This window comes from Cololabis saira, chromosome 6 (genome assembly GCF_033807715.1).
Source record: "Cololabis saira isolate AMF1-May2022 chromosome 6, fColSai1.1, whole genome shotgun sequence".
Classification (NCBI taxonomy): Eukaryota; Metazoa; Chordata; class Actinopteri; order Beloniformes; family Belonidae; genus Cololabis; species Cololabis saira.
Window position 1 is genome coordinate 49,944,012 of NC_084592.1, and position 18,361 is coordinate 49,962,372.

At 48.1% G+C, this 18,361-nt stretch overlaps 1 protein-coding gene across 4 annotated transcripts in view; it reads right to left on the minus strand.

Moving 5' to 3' along the window:
* Window positions 1-18,361, minus strand: part of ppp2r3b (protein phosphatase 2, regulatory subunit B'', beta) — a 52,750-nt gene that overhangs the window by 15,256 nt on the left and 19,133 nt on the right. For 3 of the 4 annotated variants that reach the window (XM_061724249.1, XM_061724247.1, XM_061724248.1), the window contains exons 4-9: window positions 5,531-5,722; window positions 3,125-3,228; window positions 2,340-2,442; window positions 2,123-2,197; window positions 1,154-1,240; window positions 708-864 (exon numbers count right to left, since the gene is read on the minus strand). In XM_061724249.1, the coding sequence (XP_061580233.1) occupies window positions 708-864; window positions 1,154-1,240; window positions 2,123-2,197; window positions 2,340-2,442; window positions 3,125-3,228; window positions 5,531-5,722 (718 nt within the window). Of the gene's footprint in view, window positions 1-707; window positions 865-1,153; window positions 1,241-2,122; window positions 2,198-2,339; window positions 2,443-3,124; window positions 3,229-5,530; window positions 5,723-11,431; window positions 12,257-18,361 lie in introns of those variants that run through there. The other variant, XM_061724250.1, reaches the window with a different exon arrangement.

The window sequence follows — 18,361 nt, forward strand, 5'->3', positions numbered from 1 at the left end:
AGGTCCTCCCGGTCCACGTACAGGTTGTGGTAGTAGTAGTGGTAGTATTAGTGGTATTAGTAGTAGTATTAGTATTAGTACTAGCAGTACCTTGGTCGTTGTGCCGGGCCAGGTCCTCCCGGTCCACGTACAGGTTGTGGTAGTAGTAGTGGTAGTATTAGTGGTATTAGTAGTAGTATTAGTATTAGTACTAGCAGTACCTTGGTCGTTGTGCCGGGCCAGGTCCTCCCGGTCCACGTACAGGTTGTGGTAGTAGTAGTGGTAGTATTAGTGGTATTAGTAGTAGTATTAGTATTAGTACTAGCAGTACCTTGGTCGTTGTGCCGGGCCAGGTCCTCCCGGTCCACGTACAGGTCATGGCAGTAGTAGTAGTAGTAGTAGTAGTAGTAATATAGTAGTAGTAGTACTAGTCGTACCTTGGTCGTTGTGCCGGGCCAGGTCCTCCCGGTCCACGTACAGGTCGTGGTAGTAGTAGTGGTAGTATTAGTAGTACTATAGTAGTAGTAGTAGTACCTTGGTCGTTGTGCCGGGCCAGGTCCTCCCGGTCCACGTACAGGTCGTGGTAGTAGTAGTGGTAGTATTAGTAGTACTATAGTAGTAGTAGTAGTACCTTGGTCGTTGTGCCGGGCCAGGTCCTCCCGGTCCACGTACAGGTCGTGGTAGTAGTAGTGGTAGTATTAGTAGTACTATAGTAGTAGTAATAGTACCTTGGTCGTTGTGCCGGGCCAGGTCCTCCCGGTCCACGTACAGGTCGTGATCCGTGTCCAGTTCCCAGAACTTGCAGTAAATCACGTAGAAATGTTCGTAGGAGAAGAAGTCGGTCAGCTGGTTCACGTCGTCCTCCGTCTCAAGCAGGGACACGTCCTGGGGACGAGACCCGGGGTTAGAACCAGGACCAGGACCAGGCCAGGACCAGGACCAGGACCAGGACCAGGACCAGGACCAGGACCAGGACCAGAACCAGGACCAGGACCAGGACCAGGACCAGAACCAGAACCAGGACCAGGACCAGGACCAGGACCAGAACCAGGACCAGGACCAGGACCAGGACCAGGACCAGGACCAGCTGGACTGATGTTAACACAGGACCAGAACCAGCAGGACTACAGATGGTTCTGGTTCTACAACAATAATATACATAAACGTGACTCACCTGCAGGAAGTGGCTCCTCCGGAGCTCCGAGCAGCTGATCCTCCCGGTCCAGGACCGGTTCACGTTGTAGAAAATCCTCTGGATCACCTGGAGGATGAACACATGAACCCAGATCAAGTATGAGGGGTGAACACATGAACCCAGATCAATGTGTGAGGGGGTGAACACATGAACCCAGATCAACGATGAGGGGGTGAACACATGAACCCAGATCAACGATGAACACATGAACCCAGATCAACGGGTGAGGGGGTGAACACATGAACCCAGATCAACGGGTGAGGGGGTGAATATACCGTGGTGGTGATGTATCTAGTTAGTGGTTACCGTGGTGATGTATCTAGTTAGTGGTTACCGTGGTGATGTAACTAGTTAGTGGTTACCGTGGTGATGTATCTAGTTAGTGGTTACCGTGGTGATGTATCTAGTTAGTGGTTACTGTGGTGATGTATCTAGTTAGTGGTTACCGTGGTGATGTATCTAGTTAGTGGTTACTGTGGTGATGTATCTAGTTAGTGGTTACCGTGGTGATGTAACTAGTTAGTGGTTACCGTGGTGATGTATCTAGTTAGTGGTTACCGTGGTGATGTATCTAGTTAGTGGTTACCGTGGTGATGTATCTAGTTAGTGGTTACTGTGGTGATGTATCTAGTTAGTGGTTACCGTGGTGATGTATCTAGTTAGTGGTTACCGTGGTGATGTATCTAGTTAGTGGTTACCGTGGTGATGTATCTAGTCTGGTTACCGTGGCGATGTAACTAGTTAGTGGTTACCGTGGTGATGTATCTAGTTAGTGGTTACCGTGGTGATGTATCTGGTTAGTGGTTACCGTGGTGATGTATCTAGTTAGTGGTTACCGTGGTGATGTATCTAGTTAGTGGTTACCGTGGTGATGTATCTAGTTAGTGGTTACCGTGGTGATGTATCTAGTTAGTGGTTACCGTGGTGATGTATCTAGTTAGTGGTTACCGTGGTGATGTATCTGGAGTGGAAGTCCGGCGCGTCCTTCAGGAACGCCAGGCCTGCGTGGGAATTCACCACATCCTGGAAACACAAGCATCACGTCAGGCTGACTGATATTAATAAAGTTAAATGTAACAGTGACCGGTACCCTGATCTATATTAATAGTTATATTAATATATTATATTATATTAATATATATTAATAGTTAAATGTAAGCGGTACCTGCAGGAAGGGGATGAAGTCGTCTTGTTCCAGGTAATTACAGCCGGGTTTGGCCAGCAGGTGGATGAACTTGGACGCCTCGTCGTGACACGTCAGCAGAGTTCTGGGGGAGGAGACGGATGGATGGATCACACTAGGAATGGGTGATATTTTACCTTTCACGATAAACCGTCAAAAAAATTCCCCACGGTAAGAATTTGTATCTCACGGTAAAAACGATAAATAAAATAATAAATAAACCCCCTCCTCATTATCCAGCTGGATCACACTGACCCCCCCCCCCCCCCCCCCCCTCAGATCAGGGGAGGAAGTAACAGAAATGAAGATCTACTAAAGAGCCATCCCAGAAAAAACACTGGAGCAGCATCAGCAGCATCATCAGCAGCATCATCAGCAGCATCATCAGCAGCATCATCAGCAGCATCATCAGCAGCATCAGCATCATCAGCAGCAGCAGCAGCAGCAGCAGCATCAGCATCATCAGCAGCAGCAGCAGCAGCAGCAGCATCAGCATCAGCAGCATCAGCAGCAGCAGCAGCAGCATCAGCATCAGCATCAGCAGCATCAGCATCAGCAGCAGCAGCAGCAGCATCACTGCATCCAGCTGCTGCAGGGGTTCCTGGGAGAACAGCGCTGGGGCGGGGGGGAACTGGGGGGGGTCTGCAGGGAGAACAGCAGTAGCTGCTGCAGCTGCAGCTGTTGCTGATGATGATGCTGATGCTGAAGGGAGAACAGCAGCAGGGGGGTGGGGGTCTGCAGGGAGAACAGCAGCAGCTCTGTCTTACTTCCTCCACATGGCCACGAACTTGTGGACCGACACGAAGCCCGTCCTGTCTCCTCCAGCCGAGCTGAACAAAGGAAGCTTCCAGTAGAGGGGGACGCCGCAGGCCTGGGGGGGACGGGGGGACGGGGGGGGGGGACGGGGGGACGGGGGGGACGGGGGACGGGGGACACGCCGGTTACATCACTGCCACACACATCACTCTCACACACATCAAGCCTGGATTCTGGTTCTGCGTTAAACCAACGCGGAGCCGCAACGCCGTCCTGAACCTCCGGACTTCGCCGTCACTCCATTTCTACACACATAACTCTCTCACACATCACTCTCTCACACACATAACTCTCTCACACACACATTACCCTCACACACACACATCACTCTCTCACACACATAACTTTCTCACACATCACCCTCACACACATCACCCTCACACACACATAACTCTCACACACATCACCCTCACACACACATATCACTCTCACACACATCACCCTCACACACACATATCACTCTCACACACATCACCCTCACACACACATAACTCTCACACACATCACCCTCACACACATCACCCTCACACACACATCACCCTCACACACACATCACCCTCACACACACATAACTCTCACACACATCACCCTCACACACACATCACCCTCACACACACATCACCCTCACACACACATAACTCTCACACACATCACCCTCACACACACATATCACTCTCACACACATCACCCTCACACACACAATCACTCTCACACACATCACCCTCACACACACATATCACTCTCACACACATCACCCTCACACACACATATCACTCTCACACACATCACCCTCACACACACATATCACTCTCACACACATCACCCTCACACACACATATCACTCTCACACACATCACCCTCACACACACATATCACTCTCACACACATCACCCTCACACACACATATCACTCTCACACACATCACCCTCACACACACATAACTCTCACACACATCACCCTCACACACATCACCCTCACACACACATAACTCTCTCACACACATCACCCTCACACACATCACCCTCACACACACATATCACCCTCACACACACACATCACCCTCACACACACATAACTCTCACACACATCACCCTCACACACACATCACTCTCACACACACATCACCCTCACACACACATCACCCTCACACACACATCACTCTCACACACACATCACCCTCACACACACATCACCCTCACACACACATCACTCTCACACACACATCACTCTCACACACACATCACTCTCACATCACTCTCTCACACACATCACTCTCACACACACATCACTCTCACATCACTCTCTCACACACATCACTCTCACACACACATCACTCTCACACACATCCTCTCACATCACTCTCACACACACATCACTCTCACACACATCACTCTCACACACACATCACTCTCACACACACATCACTCTCACATCACTCTCACACACATCACTCTCACACACACATCACTCTCACATCACTCTCACACACATCACTCTCACACACATCACCCTCACACACATCACCCTCACACACACACACACACAGACACACACACACACACACACACACAGACACACACACAGACACACACAGACACACACAGACAGACACACAGACAGACAGACACACACACAACTCTCCTCAGATGGGGAGAATATTTTCCATGAGATTTTAAACATCAGCAGACACTGATCGTCAGGCGCTTGATTCCACTAATAAATAAATAAATAAATAAATAAATAAATAAATAAATAAATAAATACCTAAATAAATAAATAACCGAATAAATAATACCTAAATAAATCAATAACTAAATACCTAAATAAATAAATAAATAATTACTTAAATAAATAAATATCTAAATAAATATTGAACTAAATAATTAAATAAATAAATCAATAACTAAATACCTAAACAAATACATAACTAACTAAATAAATAATTACCTAAATAAATCAATAACTAAATGAATCAATAACTAAATAACTAAATACATAAACAAATAACTATCTAAATAAATAAATAAATAACTAAATACCAAAATGAATAAATAACTAAATACCTAAACAAATAACTATCTAAATAAATAAATAACTAAATAAGTAAATACCTAAACAAATAACTATCTAAATAAATAAATAACTAAATAAGTAAATACCTAAATAAATAAATAAATAAATGAATAAATAAATAAATACCTAAACACCTAAATAAGTAAATAACTAAATACCTAATAAATAAATAAATCAATACCTAAATAGCTAAATAAATAAATAACTAAATATCTAAATAAATAAATAACTAAATACCTAAATAAGTAAATAAATAAACACCTAAATAAGTAAATAAGCGTCACCTTGGCGACGGCCGGCATGTCCCCGGCCGACGCCCGTTCCCCGGGGAACCGGGCGAAGGCGTCCTCCACCCTGGAGATGAGGACGTCCACGCTGGGGACGTCCCGCGGTCGTCCCTGAGGGAAGTAGAACCGGGGGACGCTCTGGCTCAGCGGCGTCGGCACGGCAACCGGCACCTCCGTCCTCACCTCGGCCTGGGGACAGAGACACCGGGAATATCAGAGACACCAGGAATATCAGAGACACCAGGAATATCAGAGACACCAGGAATAAAGACAGAGACACCATGTTGGAAGATCAGAGCTGGATTTATCTGGATACAGAACTTTCATCTGAAGAGTTTTGTTTCCTCACAAGAGTTTCCTCACACGCAGCGGATGCTACCGCTAAAGCTTTCACAAAGCTTAATCATTCATAATTATTTTTTATTTTATGATTTAATTCCTCTTTCCACAGGAAAACTAAGGTTTATAGTTTACAACTAGTATCAGCTCTAAGAGAGAGACATGTCTGCTGTTTCTGTGTTGGTTCATGTTGGACATGATTATCACCACAGGAGTTAGGGTTAGGGTTAGCTGAAGCTGCTAAACTACACAAGTCTCTAGAGGGAAATATTTCACATCAGCCTGAAATAAAACAGTTAATTCATGAAACTTTCTCATCTCCTAATTTAGATTCCTAATAATACAATGTCAGTGTTGACATGAGACAACAATATTGATGAATTTATGGATTTCTTGCTGTGATCGGTGATCTGGCTCTGGTCTCCTAGCAACGGGTAAATGCTGCTGCTGCATCAGTAATTGGCTATAAAAGGACACCAACATGTCCTGCAGGTCCCTCTCTCTCTCAGTCCACCGCTAGCCGCTAGCCGCTAAGCCTCATGACATTTACACCCACAATGATGTGGTGCTGGAGAAGAGCTGAGCTCTGGAAACATGGAGATCACGGGGAAACACGGGGAAACACGGAGAAACACGGGGAAACACGGAGAAACACGGGGAAACACGGAGAAACACGGGGAAACACGGGGAAACACGGGGAAACACGGAGAAACACGGAGAAACACGGGGAAACACGGGGAAACACGGAGAAACACGGAGAAACACGGGGAAACACGGGGAAACACGGGGAAACACGGGGAAACACGGGGGAACACGGGGGAACACGGAGAAACACGGGGAAACACGGGGAAACACGGGGAAACACGGGGAAACACGGGGAAACACGGGGAAACACGGAGAAACACGGGGAAACACGGGGAAACACGGGGAAACACGGGGAAACACGGGGAAACACGGGGAAACACGGGGAAACACGGGGAAACACGAATAACACGGGGAAACACGGGGAAACACGGGGAAACACGGGGAAACACGGAGAAACACGGGGAAACACAGAGAAACACGGAGAAACACGGAGAAACACGGGGAAACACGGGGAAACACGGGGAAACACGGGGAAACACGGAGAAACACGGGGAAACACGGAGAAACACGGGGAAACACGGGGAAACACGGAGAAACACGGAGAAACACGGGGAAACACGGAGAAACACATGGAAACACGGGGGAAACACGGAGAAACACGGAGAAACACGGAGAAACACGGAGAAACACGGGGAAACACGGGGAAACACGGAGAAACACGGGGAAACACGGAGAAACACGGGGAAACACGGAGAAACACGGGGAAACACGGAGAAACACGGAGAAACACATGGAAACACGGGGGAAACACGGAGAAACACGGGGAAACACGGGGAAACACGGAGAAACACATGGAAACACGGGGGAAACACGGGGAAACACGGGGAAACACGGAGAAACACGGAGAAACACAGAGAAACACGGGGAAACACGGAGAAACACGGAAAAACACGGAGAAACACGGGGAAACACGGAGAAACACGGGGAAACACGGAGAAACACGGGGGAAACACGGAGAAACACGGGGAAACACGGAGAAACACGGAGAAACACGGAGAAACACAGAGAAACACGGGGAAACACGGAGAAACACGGGGAAACACGGAGAAACACGGGGAAACACGGAGAAACACGGGGAAACACGGAGAAACACGGAGAAACACGGAGAAACACGGGGAAACACGGGGAAACACAGAGAAACACGGGGAAACACGGGGAAACACGGGGAAACACGGAGAAACACGGAGAAACACGGAGAAACACGGGGAAACACTGGGGAACACGGAGAAACACGGAGAAACACGGGGGAACACGGGGAAACACGGGGGAACACGGAGAAACACGGGGAAACACGGGGAAACACGGGGAAACACGGAGAAACACGGGGGAACACGGGGAAACACGGAGAAACACGGGGAAAACACGGGGAAACACGGGGAAACACGGAGAAACACAGGGAAACACGGGGAAACACGGGGAAACACGGAGAAACAGGGAGAAACACGGGGAAACACGGGGAAACACGGGGAAACACGGGGAAACACGGGGAAACACGGAGAAACAGGGAGAAACACGGGGAAACACGGGGAAACACGGGGAAACACGGGGAAACACGGGGAAACACGAATAACACGGGGAAACACGGGGAAACACGGGGAAACACGGGGAAACACGGAGAAACACGGGGAAACACGGAGAAACACGGGGAAACACGGGGAAACACGGAGAAACACGGAGAAACACGGGGAAACACGGAGAAACACATGGAAACACGGGGGAAACACGGAGAAACACGGAGAAACACGGAGAAACACGGAGAAACACGGGGAAACACGGGGAAACACGGAGAAACACGGGGAAACACGGAGAAACACGGGGAAACACGGAGAAACACGGGGAAACACGGAGAAACACGGAGAAACACATGGAAACACGGGGGAAACACGGAGAAACACGGGGAAACACGGGGAAACACGGAGAAACACATGGAAACACGGGGGAAACACGGGGAAACACGGGGAAACACGGAGAAACACGGAGAAACACAGAGAAACACGGGGAAACACGGAGAAACACGGAAAAACACGGAGAAACACGGGGAAACACGGAGAAACACGGGGAAACACGGAGAAACACGGGGGAAACACGGAGAAACACGGGGAAACACGGAGAAACACGGAGAAACACGGAGAAACACAGAGAAACACGGGGAAACACGGAGAAACACGGGGAAACACGGAGAAACACGGGGAAACACGGAGAAACACGGGGAAACACGGAGAAACACGGAGAAACACGGAGAAACACGGGGAAACACGGGGAAACACAGAGAAACACGGGGAAACACGGGGAAACACGGGGAAACACGGAGAAACACGGAGAAACACGGAGAAACACGGGGAAACACTGGGGAACACGGAGAAACACGGAGAAACACGGGGGAACACGGGGAAACACGGGGGAACACGGAGAAACACGGGGAAACACGGGGAAACACGGGGAAACACGGAGAAACACGGGGGAACACGGGGAAACACGGAGAAACACGGGGAAAACACGGGGAAACACGGGGAAACACGGAGAAACACGGAGAAACACGGAGAAACACGGGGAAAACACGGGGAAACACGGGGAAACACGGAGAAACACGGAGAAACACGGGGAAACACGGGGAAACACGGGGAAACACGGGGAAACACGGGGAAACATGGGGAAAACACGGTGGAACACGGTGGAACACGGGGGAACACGGGAAACACGGAGAAACACGGGGAAACACGGAGAATCGCGGGAAACACGGAGAAACACGGGGGAACACGGAGAATCGCGGGAAACACGGAGAAACACGGAGAAACGCGGGGAAACGCGGGGAAACAGGGAAATGCGGAGAAACACGGGGAAACGGGCTCCGACCAACCAGCCCAACACGACTACTGTGTTGAAAAAAAATCGATTTTCCAATTCTAAATCGATTCTCATATTAATTCCTAAAAATCGATTTGTATGTCTAAAGATCGATTTTTTACATTCATTACATTACAACATTTTTTTGTTCATACCCAAAAAAGACCAGGAACCAATGACCTAAAGACCAGGAACTAATGACCTAAAGACCAACAACCAATGACCTAAAGACCAGGAACTAATGACCTAAAGACCAAGAACCAATGACCTAAAGACCAGGAACCAATGACCTAAAGACCAAGAACCAATGACCTAAAGACCAGGAACCAATGACCTAAAGACCAGGAACCAATGACCTAAAGACCAGGAACCAATAACCTAAAGACCAGTAAATTTTAAAAAGCAGCACTTAGCGAGGAAGTCAGTTTTAGTTAGTTGGTTTATTCTGAAATTCTTGGTTTATTCTGAAATTCTGAGTGTAAAATCTAAAATATTTAGTTGTTTGGTTTTGGCTGGTTTCAACACTTCAACAAGGTATTGTGACATGAAAAACACATTTTTCTTGATTTTTTGTGTTTTGTTGGGTGTCTTGACATCAATTACACCCAAAAAACAACAAACTTTTAACATTCAGTGTATTGTGTGCTTTCTGGGATTTTCCGCATAATTATGCAAAAACGGCGCATGTGGTTTGGTGGCGGGCCGTTACGTAACGACCCGCTAAATCACCGCCCCCTCCACCCAGCTCCCTGCCTCCTCTCCTCTCCAGCGCACCATAAAGGCTGATTTATGGTTCCGCGTTACACCGACGCAGAGCCTACGGCGTAGGGTTACGCGGCGACGCGCACCGTACGCTGAACCCTACGGCGTAGGCTCTGCGTCGATTTAACGCGGAACCATAAATCAGGCTTAACACGGAGCTGTTTAGAGCCTCTTTTGTTCTAATCACCGGAGGAAAACTGCTAAGAAGACCCGCGGCCACTGACTGGACTTAAGATAAGGGGACACTGCTGCTTGCATGCCTTTATTTTTACGATTGTTTGCTCTGGTTCGCCCTCCTGCTTTTCCGTGCATGCTTCGCCTGTCGCTCCCGGCTTAACTCTCCGACGCCGCTGTGAGCGTATGGCTGGAGGAGGAGGAGGTTTGGAGGAGGAGCGGAGCAATGATTGACAGGAAAGGGGGAAAAGGAAGCGTTTTTCACGGCGCAAAAAAACACTGTAATAAAAAGCCAGGAATGGAGTACTAAGAGTGAAGTTTTTCTTGTTACACTCTTTTAGACACATTTGAGGGATGTTGGCCAAGACTTTTAATAGTGTTAAAAGCATGTTAAAAATGATGTCACAATACCTTTAAGGGTTGAATTCCATCTCAGATCATTTTTGTATTTTAATTGTAAGGATTGTATTTTATTTAAGGGTGTCAAATTAGCGCGTTAATTGCGATGACTTAATTACAGGCATATTTAGCACGTTATTTTTCTAAATCGTTTAATCTATTTTTTAATCTTTAACTTTAGTTTTTCTGTTGGGAGTAGCCTTTATTTTCAAATCTGTGTTCGTGCGGTGGTCAGTCCCACCTTGAAGTGGACACTAATTGGCTGTCCCTGTGCGTGGGCGTGGTTAGCTAGGCTGCTAGCTGGACAGGTGGGGGGGGGGGGGGTGAGTAGGGAGGAGCAGGTGAAAGGTGTCGGTCCGGTGAATGTTGAAGTCACATTTCTAAAACGCCCCGACGGCACCGTTGATAAATGTAGAGAGATGTCTCTGTAGAAAGGACTTTAGTTTAACAACATAAACGCAAAGCACCCGGTCGTCAGCGCAGCCACAGCTAACATTAGCAGCAACGATGTCGCCACAGCAACGATGTCGCCGCAGCAACAATGTCGCCACAGCAACGATGTCACCACAGCAACGATGTCGCCACAGCAACGATGTCACCACAGCAACGATGTTGCCGCAGCAACAATGTCGCCACAGCAACGATGTCACCACAGCAACGATGTCACCACAGCAACGATGTTGCCGCAGCAACGATGTCACCACAGCAACGACCAGGTCCCCTCCCACCACCTGCCTGTCCTAGCTGGAATGCTCTCAGCCTCTTCTTGAAGCGGGACGGCAGGACGAAGTCGCAGCCCCGGGCCAGCAGGGCCAGCTCCTTCCTCAGGTCCGGGTCCTGGCGGAGGGACAGCTCCCTCATCCTCATGCTGGTCCGGGGGGACGGGGGCTCGGAGAGGAGCTTGGTCCACCAGGGGGGTCCTCCTCACCGGGGGGGTCCTCCTCACCGGGGGTCTTCTACGGTCGTCCTCTAACCCTAACCCTGGAAGTGAGGTGTCCTGGGTCCTCTACGGCGGTCCTGGGTCCTGTACGGTCGTCCTGGGTCCTCTACGGTCGTCCTGGGTCCTCTACGGTCGTCCTGGGTCCTCTACGGTCGTCCTGGGTCCTCTACGGTCGTCCTGGGTCCTCTACGGTCGTCCCGGGTCCTCTACGGTCGTCCCGGGTCCTCTACGGTCGTCCCGGGTCCTCTACGGTCGTCCCGGGTCCTCTACGGTCGTCCCGGGTCCTCTACGGTCGTCCCGGGTCCTCTACGGTCGTCCCGGGTCCTCTACGGTCGTCCCGGGTCCTCTACGGTCGTCCCGGGTCCTCTACGGTCGTCCCGGGTCCTCTACGGTCGTCCCGGGTCCTCTACGGTCGTCCCGGGTCCTCTACGGTCGTCCCGGGTCCTCTACGGTCGTCCCGGGTCCTCTACGGTCGTCCTCTGGGTGGTTGACGGTCCTCTGCCGGAGCCTCTTAGCGCCTCAGCAGCAGCTGCTGCTGCGTCTCTCCCTCGTCTCTCCCTCCACTCCCCCCCCGGTCTGGTCACAATCTCAGCTCTCTCCCTCCGAGGGGGACGGGGGGGACGGAGGGGACGGGGGGGTCAGGAGCCTCGGGCTGCTGGGAGATAAGGAGGGACTGTGTGGACGGGGGGGGGTGTCGGTGGTGGATCTGCCCTTTCCAGTTTGCATTCTTTGGTGCTCGTGGAAAGTTATGTAAAGAGACGGAGCTGCTGTTGCTGTTTCTCTGCAGCAGCTCGGGACCGTGAACACACCCCCCCCCCCATGGTCATCTGGACCCCAGTCAGCACAGAACCAGCGAGAAATATCAGTCCAATAAGGATGAAATACAATTAAAGCTAGTCCTCATTTGGACTCGCTGATATAAATGCTCCTAAAGGCTGAGTTATGGTTCTGCCTCAAAACGAAGCCGTGCCTACGGCGTGTGGTACGCGTCGACGTCACCTCCCACAAATTGTAACTACGCGTGGAAGCGACGCAGACCCGACGCAGACGAGAGGGCTGTGTTTCGGACGCATTTCCGGTTTGAAGCAGTCGTGAACTTTCAGGCTCTTTTCTTCGTGTATGGGTGATTTTTTTTGTTTTGTTTTTTGCACAATAGTTGTCCTTATCTCTTTGATTCACTGTGACCGGAAAAGTCGGATAAACCATTCAGGAAAAGACTTAGCAGTCGCGGGGGGAACTGCACCGCGGAGAAATGGAGTGACGGAGAAGTCCGAAGGTGACGGCGTCACGGTGACGGCGTCACGGTGACGGCGTCACCGTGACGGCGTCACCGTGACGGCGTGTGCTCTGCGTTGGTTTGACGCAGAACCATAATTCAGGCTTAAAACGACCTCCAGGGCCCAAAGATCCTTTATAGCAGTAACTGTGTTCCTGCAAAGAGCCACATCAACTACCCATGATCCCTCACTCCCTGCTCTCTCTCCTGCACTCTGATTGGTTGTTAACTGTGGTATAATGATCTGATTGGTTGTTAACTGTGGTATAATGATCTGATTGGTTGTTAACTGTGGTATAATGATCTGATTGGTTGTTAACTGTGGTATAATGATCTGATTGGTTGTTAACTGTGGTATAATGATCTGATTGGTTGTTAACTGTGGTATAATGATCTGATTGGTTGGTAACTGTGGTATAATGAGCTTATACCACGGCTTCTATTCTAAAGTCTCACCACAGCAGATCATTCCACGTCAGGGAAGCAACAATGTTTCCATGACAACAACCAACTGGTACAGATTTATGACGGTTACAGCCGGTAGCAGAAAGTAGCTGGTGTTAAAGTTTAGTTTTATTTTCGTTAACAATTAATGAGGCATGTTGAGGGTAAAGGTTGATCTCCGGGGAGGAGCTAACGTTAGCGGGGAGGAGTTAACGTTAGCGGGGAGGAGCTAACGTTAGCGGGAGGAGCTAACGATGGATGGATGGATGGATGGATGGATGGATGGATGGATGGATGGATGGATGGAGGAGTTCCTGTCTCCGACATGTGGAGCTACATCTGTTAGATATCTCACCTCCACTCCCTATGTGTCGTCTCTCACTACATCTATCAAATAAAGCTGCAAGAGCCGCAGGACAGCAGGCAAAGAGCCACATGCGGCTGCTTCATACCCTCTAGTTTAGCTCTGCTAAACACATTCTAGACGCCTTATTAATCTCACAATCCACTGGGTTTGGAGTGAAGCCCTTTAGGATCAAAGATTCTTATGTTAGTGTAAAGTGTTGTACTTTACTGCCGTGATTCCCAACCCCCGGTCCCCGGACCGGTACCGGTCCGTAGAGCCGTTACTACCGGGCCGTGGAATGGCTTGTGTTCCGATCATAATTAGGGCTGCAATGATTCGCCGACGTTGTCGACAAAAAAGCGATAATCAAAATTGTCACCAGACGTTTTTTTCCCAATGGAGTGAGGCATCTCACTTCACTTCACCTCATACAATCTCTGCCGAGAGCAGCGCTGCACGACAGGGTCTCAGCAGCTTCTCTTTTTTTTGCGTGTCAGCGCAGTTGCGGGTAACAAAACTTGGCACTGGGGGTTCTAGGATTTTTCTGAAACAGGGGCCATTATGGGGCCAAATGTAACCTTCAGGGGCCAACAGTATTAAGCCCCTTTCACATAGAGGGCGCAAAGCGGGACCGCCGCCGGCTTTCCCATTCATTGTGTATGTGCTGCCGCAGCGCAAGAGTGGACCGCTCTGCTGGCGAGCTTGGCGGCGCGCGAGAGGCCACCTGCCACGGGCGTTTCACCTGCCTGCGTCTGAATTGAACATTTTTTAATTTCATCGCGCTGTGAGGGCATCTCGGTGCGACCAATAGGAGAGAAGGTGGTTGTCATCCTGCTGAGGACCCACTCCAAAACAGGCTGTCAAACTGCTCCCTGTTCAATCTGAAGTAGACCTGGTCATCATGGAGCTGTAGCTCCAACGAGCCTGGATTCCCCCAAATCTTCTCAAGTCTTCTCATGAGGATTTCATGGACCCTCCTTGCTGCTGCTGCTCGTCTCCTCCTCAGAAGAACTAAAGCCAGCATCCCCCCTGAAATAAAAACGGTCCAAATCATCCCCCCCTGAAATAAAAACGGTCCAAATCATCCCCCCCTGAAATAAAAACGGTCCAAATAATCACCCCCCCCCCCCTGAAATAAAAACGGTCAGAATCATCCCCCCCTGAAATAAAAACGGTCCAAATCATCCCCCCCTGAAATAAAAACGGTCCAAATAATCACCCCCCCCCCCCTGAAATAAAAACGGTCAGAATCATCCCCCCCCTGAAATAAAAACGGTCCAAATCATCCCCCCTGAAATAAAAACGGTCCAAATCATCCCCCCTGAAATAAAAACGGTCAGAATCATCCCCCCCCCGAAATAAAAACGGTCAGAATCATCCCCCCCCTGAAATAAAAACGGTCCAAATCATCCCCCCCCCGAAATAAAAACGGTCCAAATCATCCCCCCTGAAATAAAAACGGTCCAAATCATCCCCCCCTGAAATAAAAACGGTCCAAATCATCCCCCCTGAAATAAAAACGGTCAGAATCATCCCCCTAAAATAAAAACGGTCCAAATCATCCCCCCCTGAAATAAAAACGGTCCAAATCATCCCCCCTGAAATAAAAACGGTCCAAATCATCCCCCCTGAAATAAAAACGGTCCAAATCATCCCCCCCTGAAATAAAAACGGTCCAAATCATCCCCCCTGAAATAAAAACGGTCCAAATCATCCCCCCCTTAAATAAAAACGGTCAGAATCATCCCCCTAAAATAAAAACGGTCCAAATCATCCCCCCCTGAAATAAAAACGGTCAGAATCATCCCCCTAAAATAAAAACGGTCCAAATCATCCCCCCCTGAAATAAAAACGGTCCAAATAATCACCCCCCCCCCCCTGAAATAAAAACGGTCAGAATCATCCCCCCCTGAAATAAAAACGGTCCAAATCATCCCCCCCTGAAATAAAAACGGTCCAAATCATCCCCCCTGAAATAAAAACGGTCCAAATCATCCCCCCCTGAAATAAAAACGGTCCAAATAATCACCCCCCCCCCCCTGAAATAAAAACGGTCAGAATCATCCCCCCCTGAAATAAAAACGGTCCAAATCATCCCCCCCTGAAATAAAAACGGTCCAAATAATCACCCCCCCCCCCCCTGAAATAAAAACGGTCAGAATCATCCCCCCCTGAAATAAAAACGGTCCAAATCATCCCCCCTGAAATAAAAACGGTCCAAATCATCCCCCCTGAAATAAAAACGGTCAGAATCATCCCCCCCCCGAAATAAAAACGGTCAGAATCATCCCCCCCCTGAAATAAAAACGGTCCAAATCATCCCCCCCCCGAAATAAAAACGGTCCAAATCACCCCCCCTGAAATAAAAACGGTCCAAATCATCCCCCCTGAAATAAAAACGGTCAGAATCATCCCCCTAAAATAAAAACGGTCCAAATCATCCCCCCCTGAAATAAAAACGGTCCAAATCATCCCCCCTGAAATAAAAACGGTCCAAATCATCCCCCCCTGAAATAAAAACGGTCCAAATCATCCCCCCTGAAATAAAAACGGTCCAAATCATCCCCCCCTGAAATAAAAACGGTCCAAATCATCCTGAAATAAAAACGGTCCAAATCATCCCCCCTGAAATAAAAACGGTCCAAATCATCCCCCCTGAAATAAAAACGGTCCAAATCATCCCCCCCTGAAATAAAAACGGTCAGAATCATCCCCCTAAAATAAAAACGGTCCAAATCATCCCCCCCTGAAATAAAAACGGTCCAAATCATCCCCCCCTGAAATAAAAACGGTCAGAATCATCCCCCCCTAAAATAAAAACGGTCCAAATCATCCCCCTGTAAAACTGCCATCCCTCCTTTCCATCCCTTATGTCATTTCATCAATGAATGTGGTTTTACTGCTATTTCAACATTTGGAGTCATCACCAGAAAAATAACACCAGAAAAATAACTCATTTGACAATTTTCACCTGTTTCAAGTCAATTTTCACTTGAAATAAGTAGAAAAATCTGCCAGTGGAACAAGATTTATCTTCTCATTACAAGCAAAAAAATCTCAGATTTTTCTACTTATTTCAAGTGAAAATCTTTGAAAAGAAATTGTTGTTTTTTATTTACTTTTTGTATGAACAGCAGCAAAGTTGAATAAAATATCTATTTTTCATTGAAGTGCCATCTTTCTCGTGTTTATTATCATTTGCCACATAATTAAAGCAACCTCATACTAAATTTAAGAAAACAATTTTTGCATTTTTTTGTCATATAATTTCATCCAAAACTTGTATAAATGGAAATGTGTTTCTTTGAGTGGCAGCCCTGTCATGGCTTGGCGGACAATAAGTTCTGGTACCCGACCGGACTGAACAGCGCCATGCACAGGTGCTGTATGCAGGTTAGGTTCAGTCAGCTGCAGAGATGAGCGGACCTCAGCAAACCTCCATGAGCCGTTTCTTTACTGGTTGTTCGAGTAAAAGAAATAGTGATGAACAAGTAGAAAATCCTACCAAAACGAAAAGCAAAAGCTTTAATCGCAAGTACGACATTATGTATATAAAATACGGATTTGTTGCAACGGGCGATTTGGAGGCGCCAAACCCACTATGTATTTTACGTGGAGAAACGCTCGGCAATGAAGCAATGAAGCCATCCAAGCTCCAAAGACACTTAAATACAAAACATCCTTCTCTCAAAGACAAACCAGTGGATTTTTTCGAAAGGAAAAAACGTGAGTTAGATTTGCAGAAGCAAGTTTTAAAGGCCACAACATCAGCTAACGTCGCTGATGATAGCCTGCATTTTAAAATGCATAGTTTTTTTCTAAAATGTTTATTAAAATTGACATAAATTGTCAACCGGTCCCTGAGCTTTTTGTTTATACTTCTGCTGGTCCTCGGCACAAAAAAGGTTGGGAACCCCTGCTTTACTGCACTTAATCCTTCTATGTCCAACTGTCTTGTATATTGTTCTGTTTTCTTGTTTTTGACCATGTATTCTGACAGACAGATGCAAAAAGAATTTGTGAAGGGACAATAAATTGAAACTAACGAACTAACTAACTAGAGAAATCCTGAAGCGTGAAGAGAGTCCAGGTCTGACAAACATGCAGATCTTTGTTGTGCCTCCTCATTCCTCGTCTTATTATAGTCGTGGGGGGGCGGGAGGGGGCCGACGCAGAGAACCAGTCGCCACCTATTAAAAGAACAACGGTGTTTGGGAAACCATGGAAACCAGATCTGGAGGAGCCCAGGACCAGTTTAATTCCCGTTCAGTTCCAGTTCAGTCCCAGTTTAGTCCCAGTTTAGTTCCAGTTTAGTTCCAGTTTAGTCCCAGTTTAGTCCCAGTTTAGTCCCAGTTTAGTTCCAGTTCAGTCCCAGTTTAGCTCCAGTTTAGTTCCAGTTTAGTTCCACTTTAGTCCCAGTTCAGTTCCAGTTTAGTTCCAGTTCAGTTCCAGTTCAGTTCCAGTTTAGTTCCACTTTAGTTCCACTTTAGTTCCTGTTTAGTTCCAGTTTAGTCCCAGTTTAGTTCCAGTTTAGTCCCAGTTTAGTCCCAGTTCAGTTCCAGTTTAGTTCCACTTTAGTTCCACTTTAGTCCCAGTTTAGTTCCAGTTCAGTTCCAGTTCAGTTCCACTTTAGTCCCAGTTTAGTTCCAGTTCAGTTCC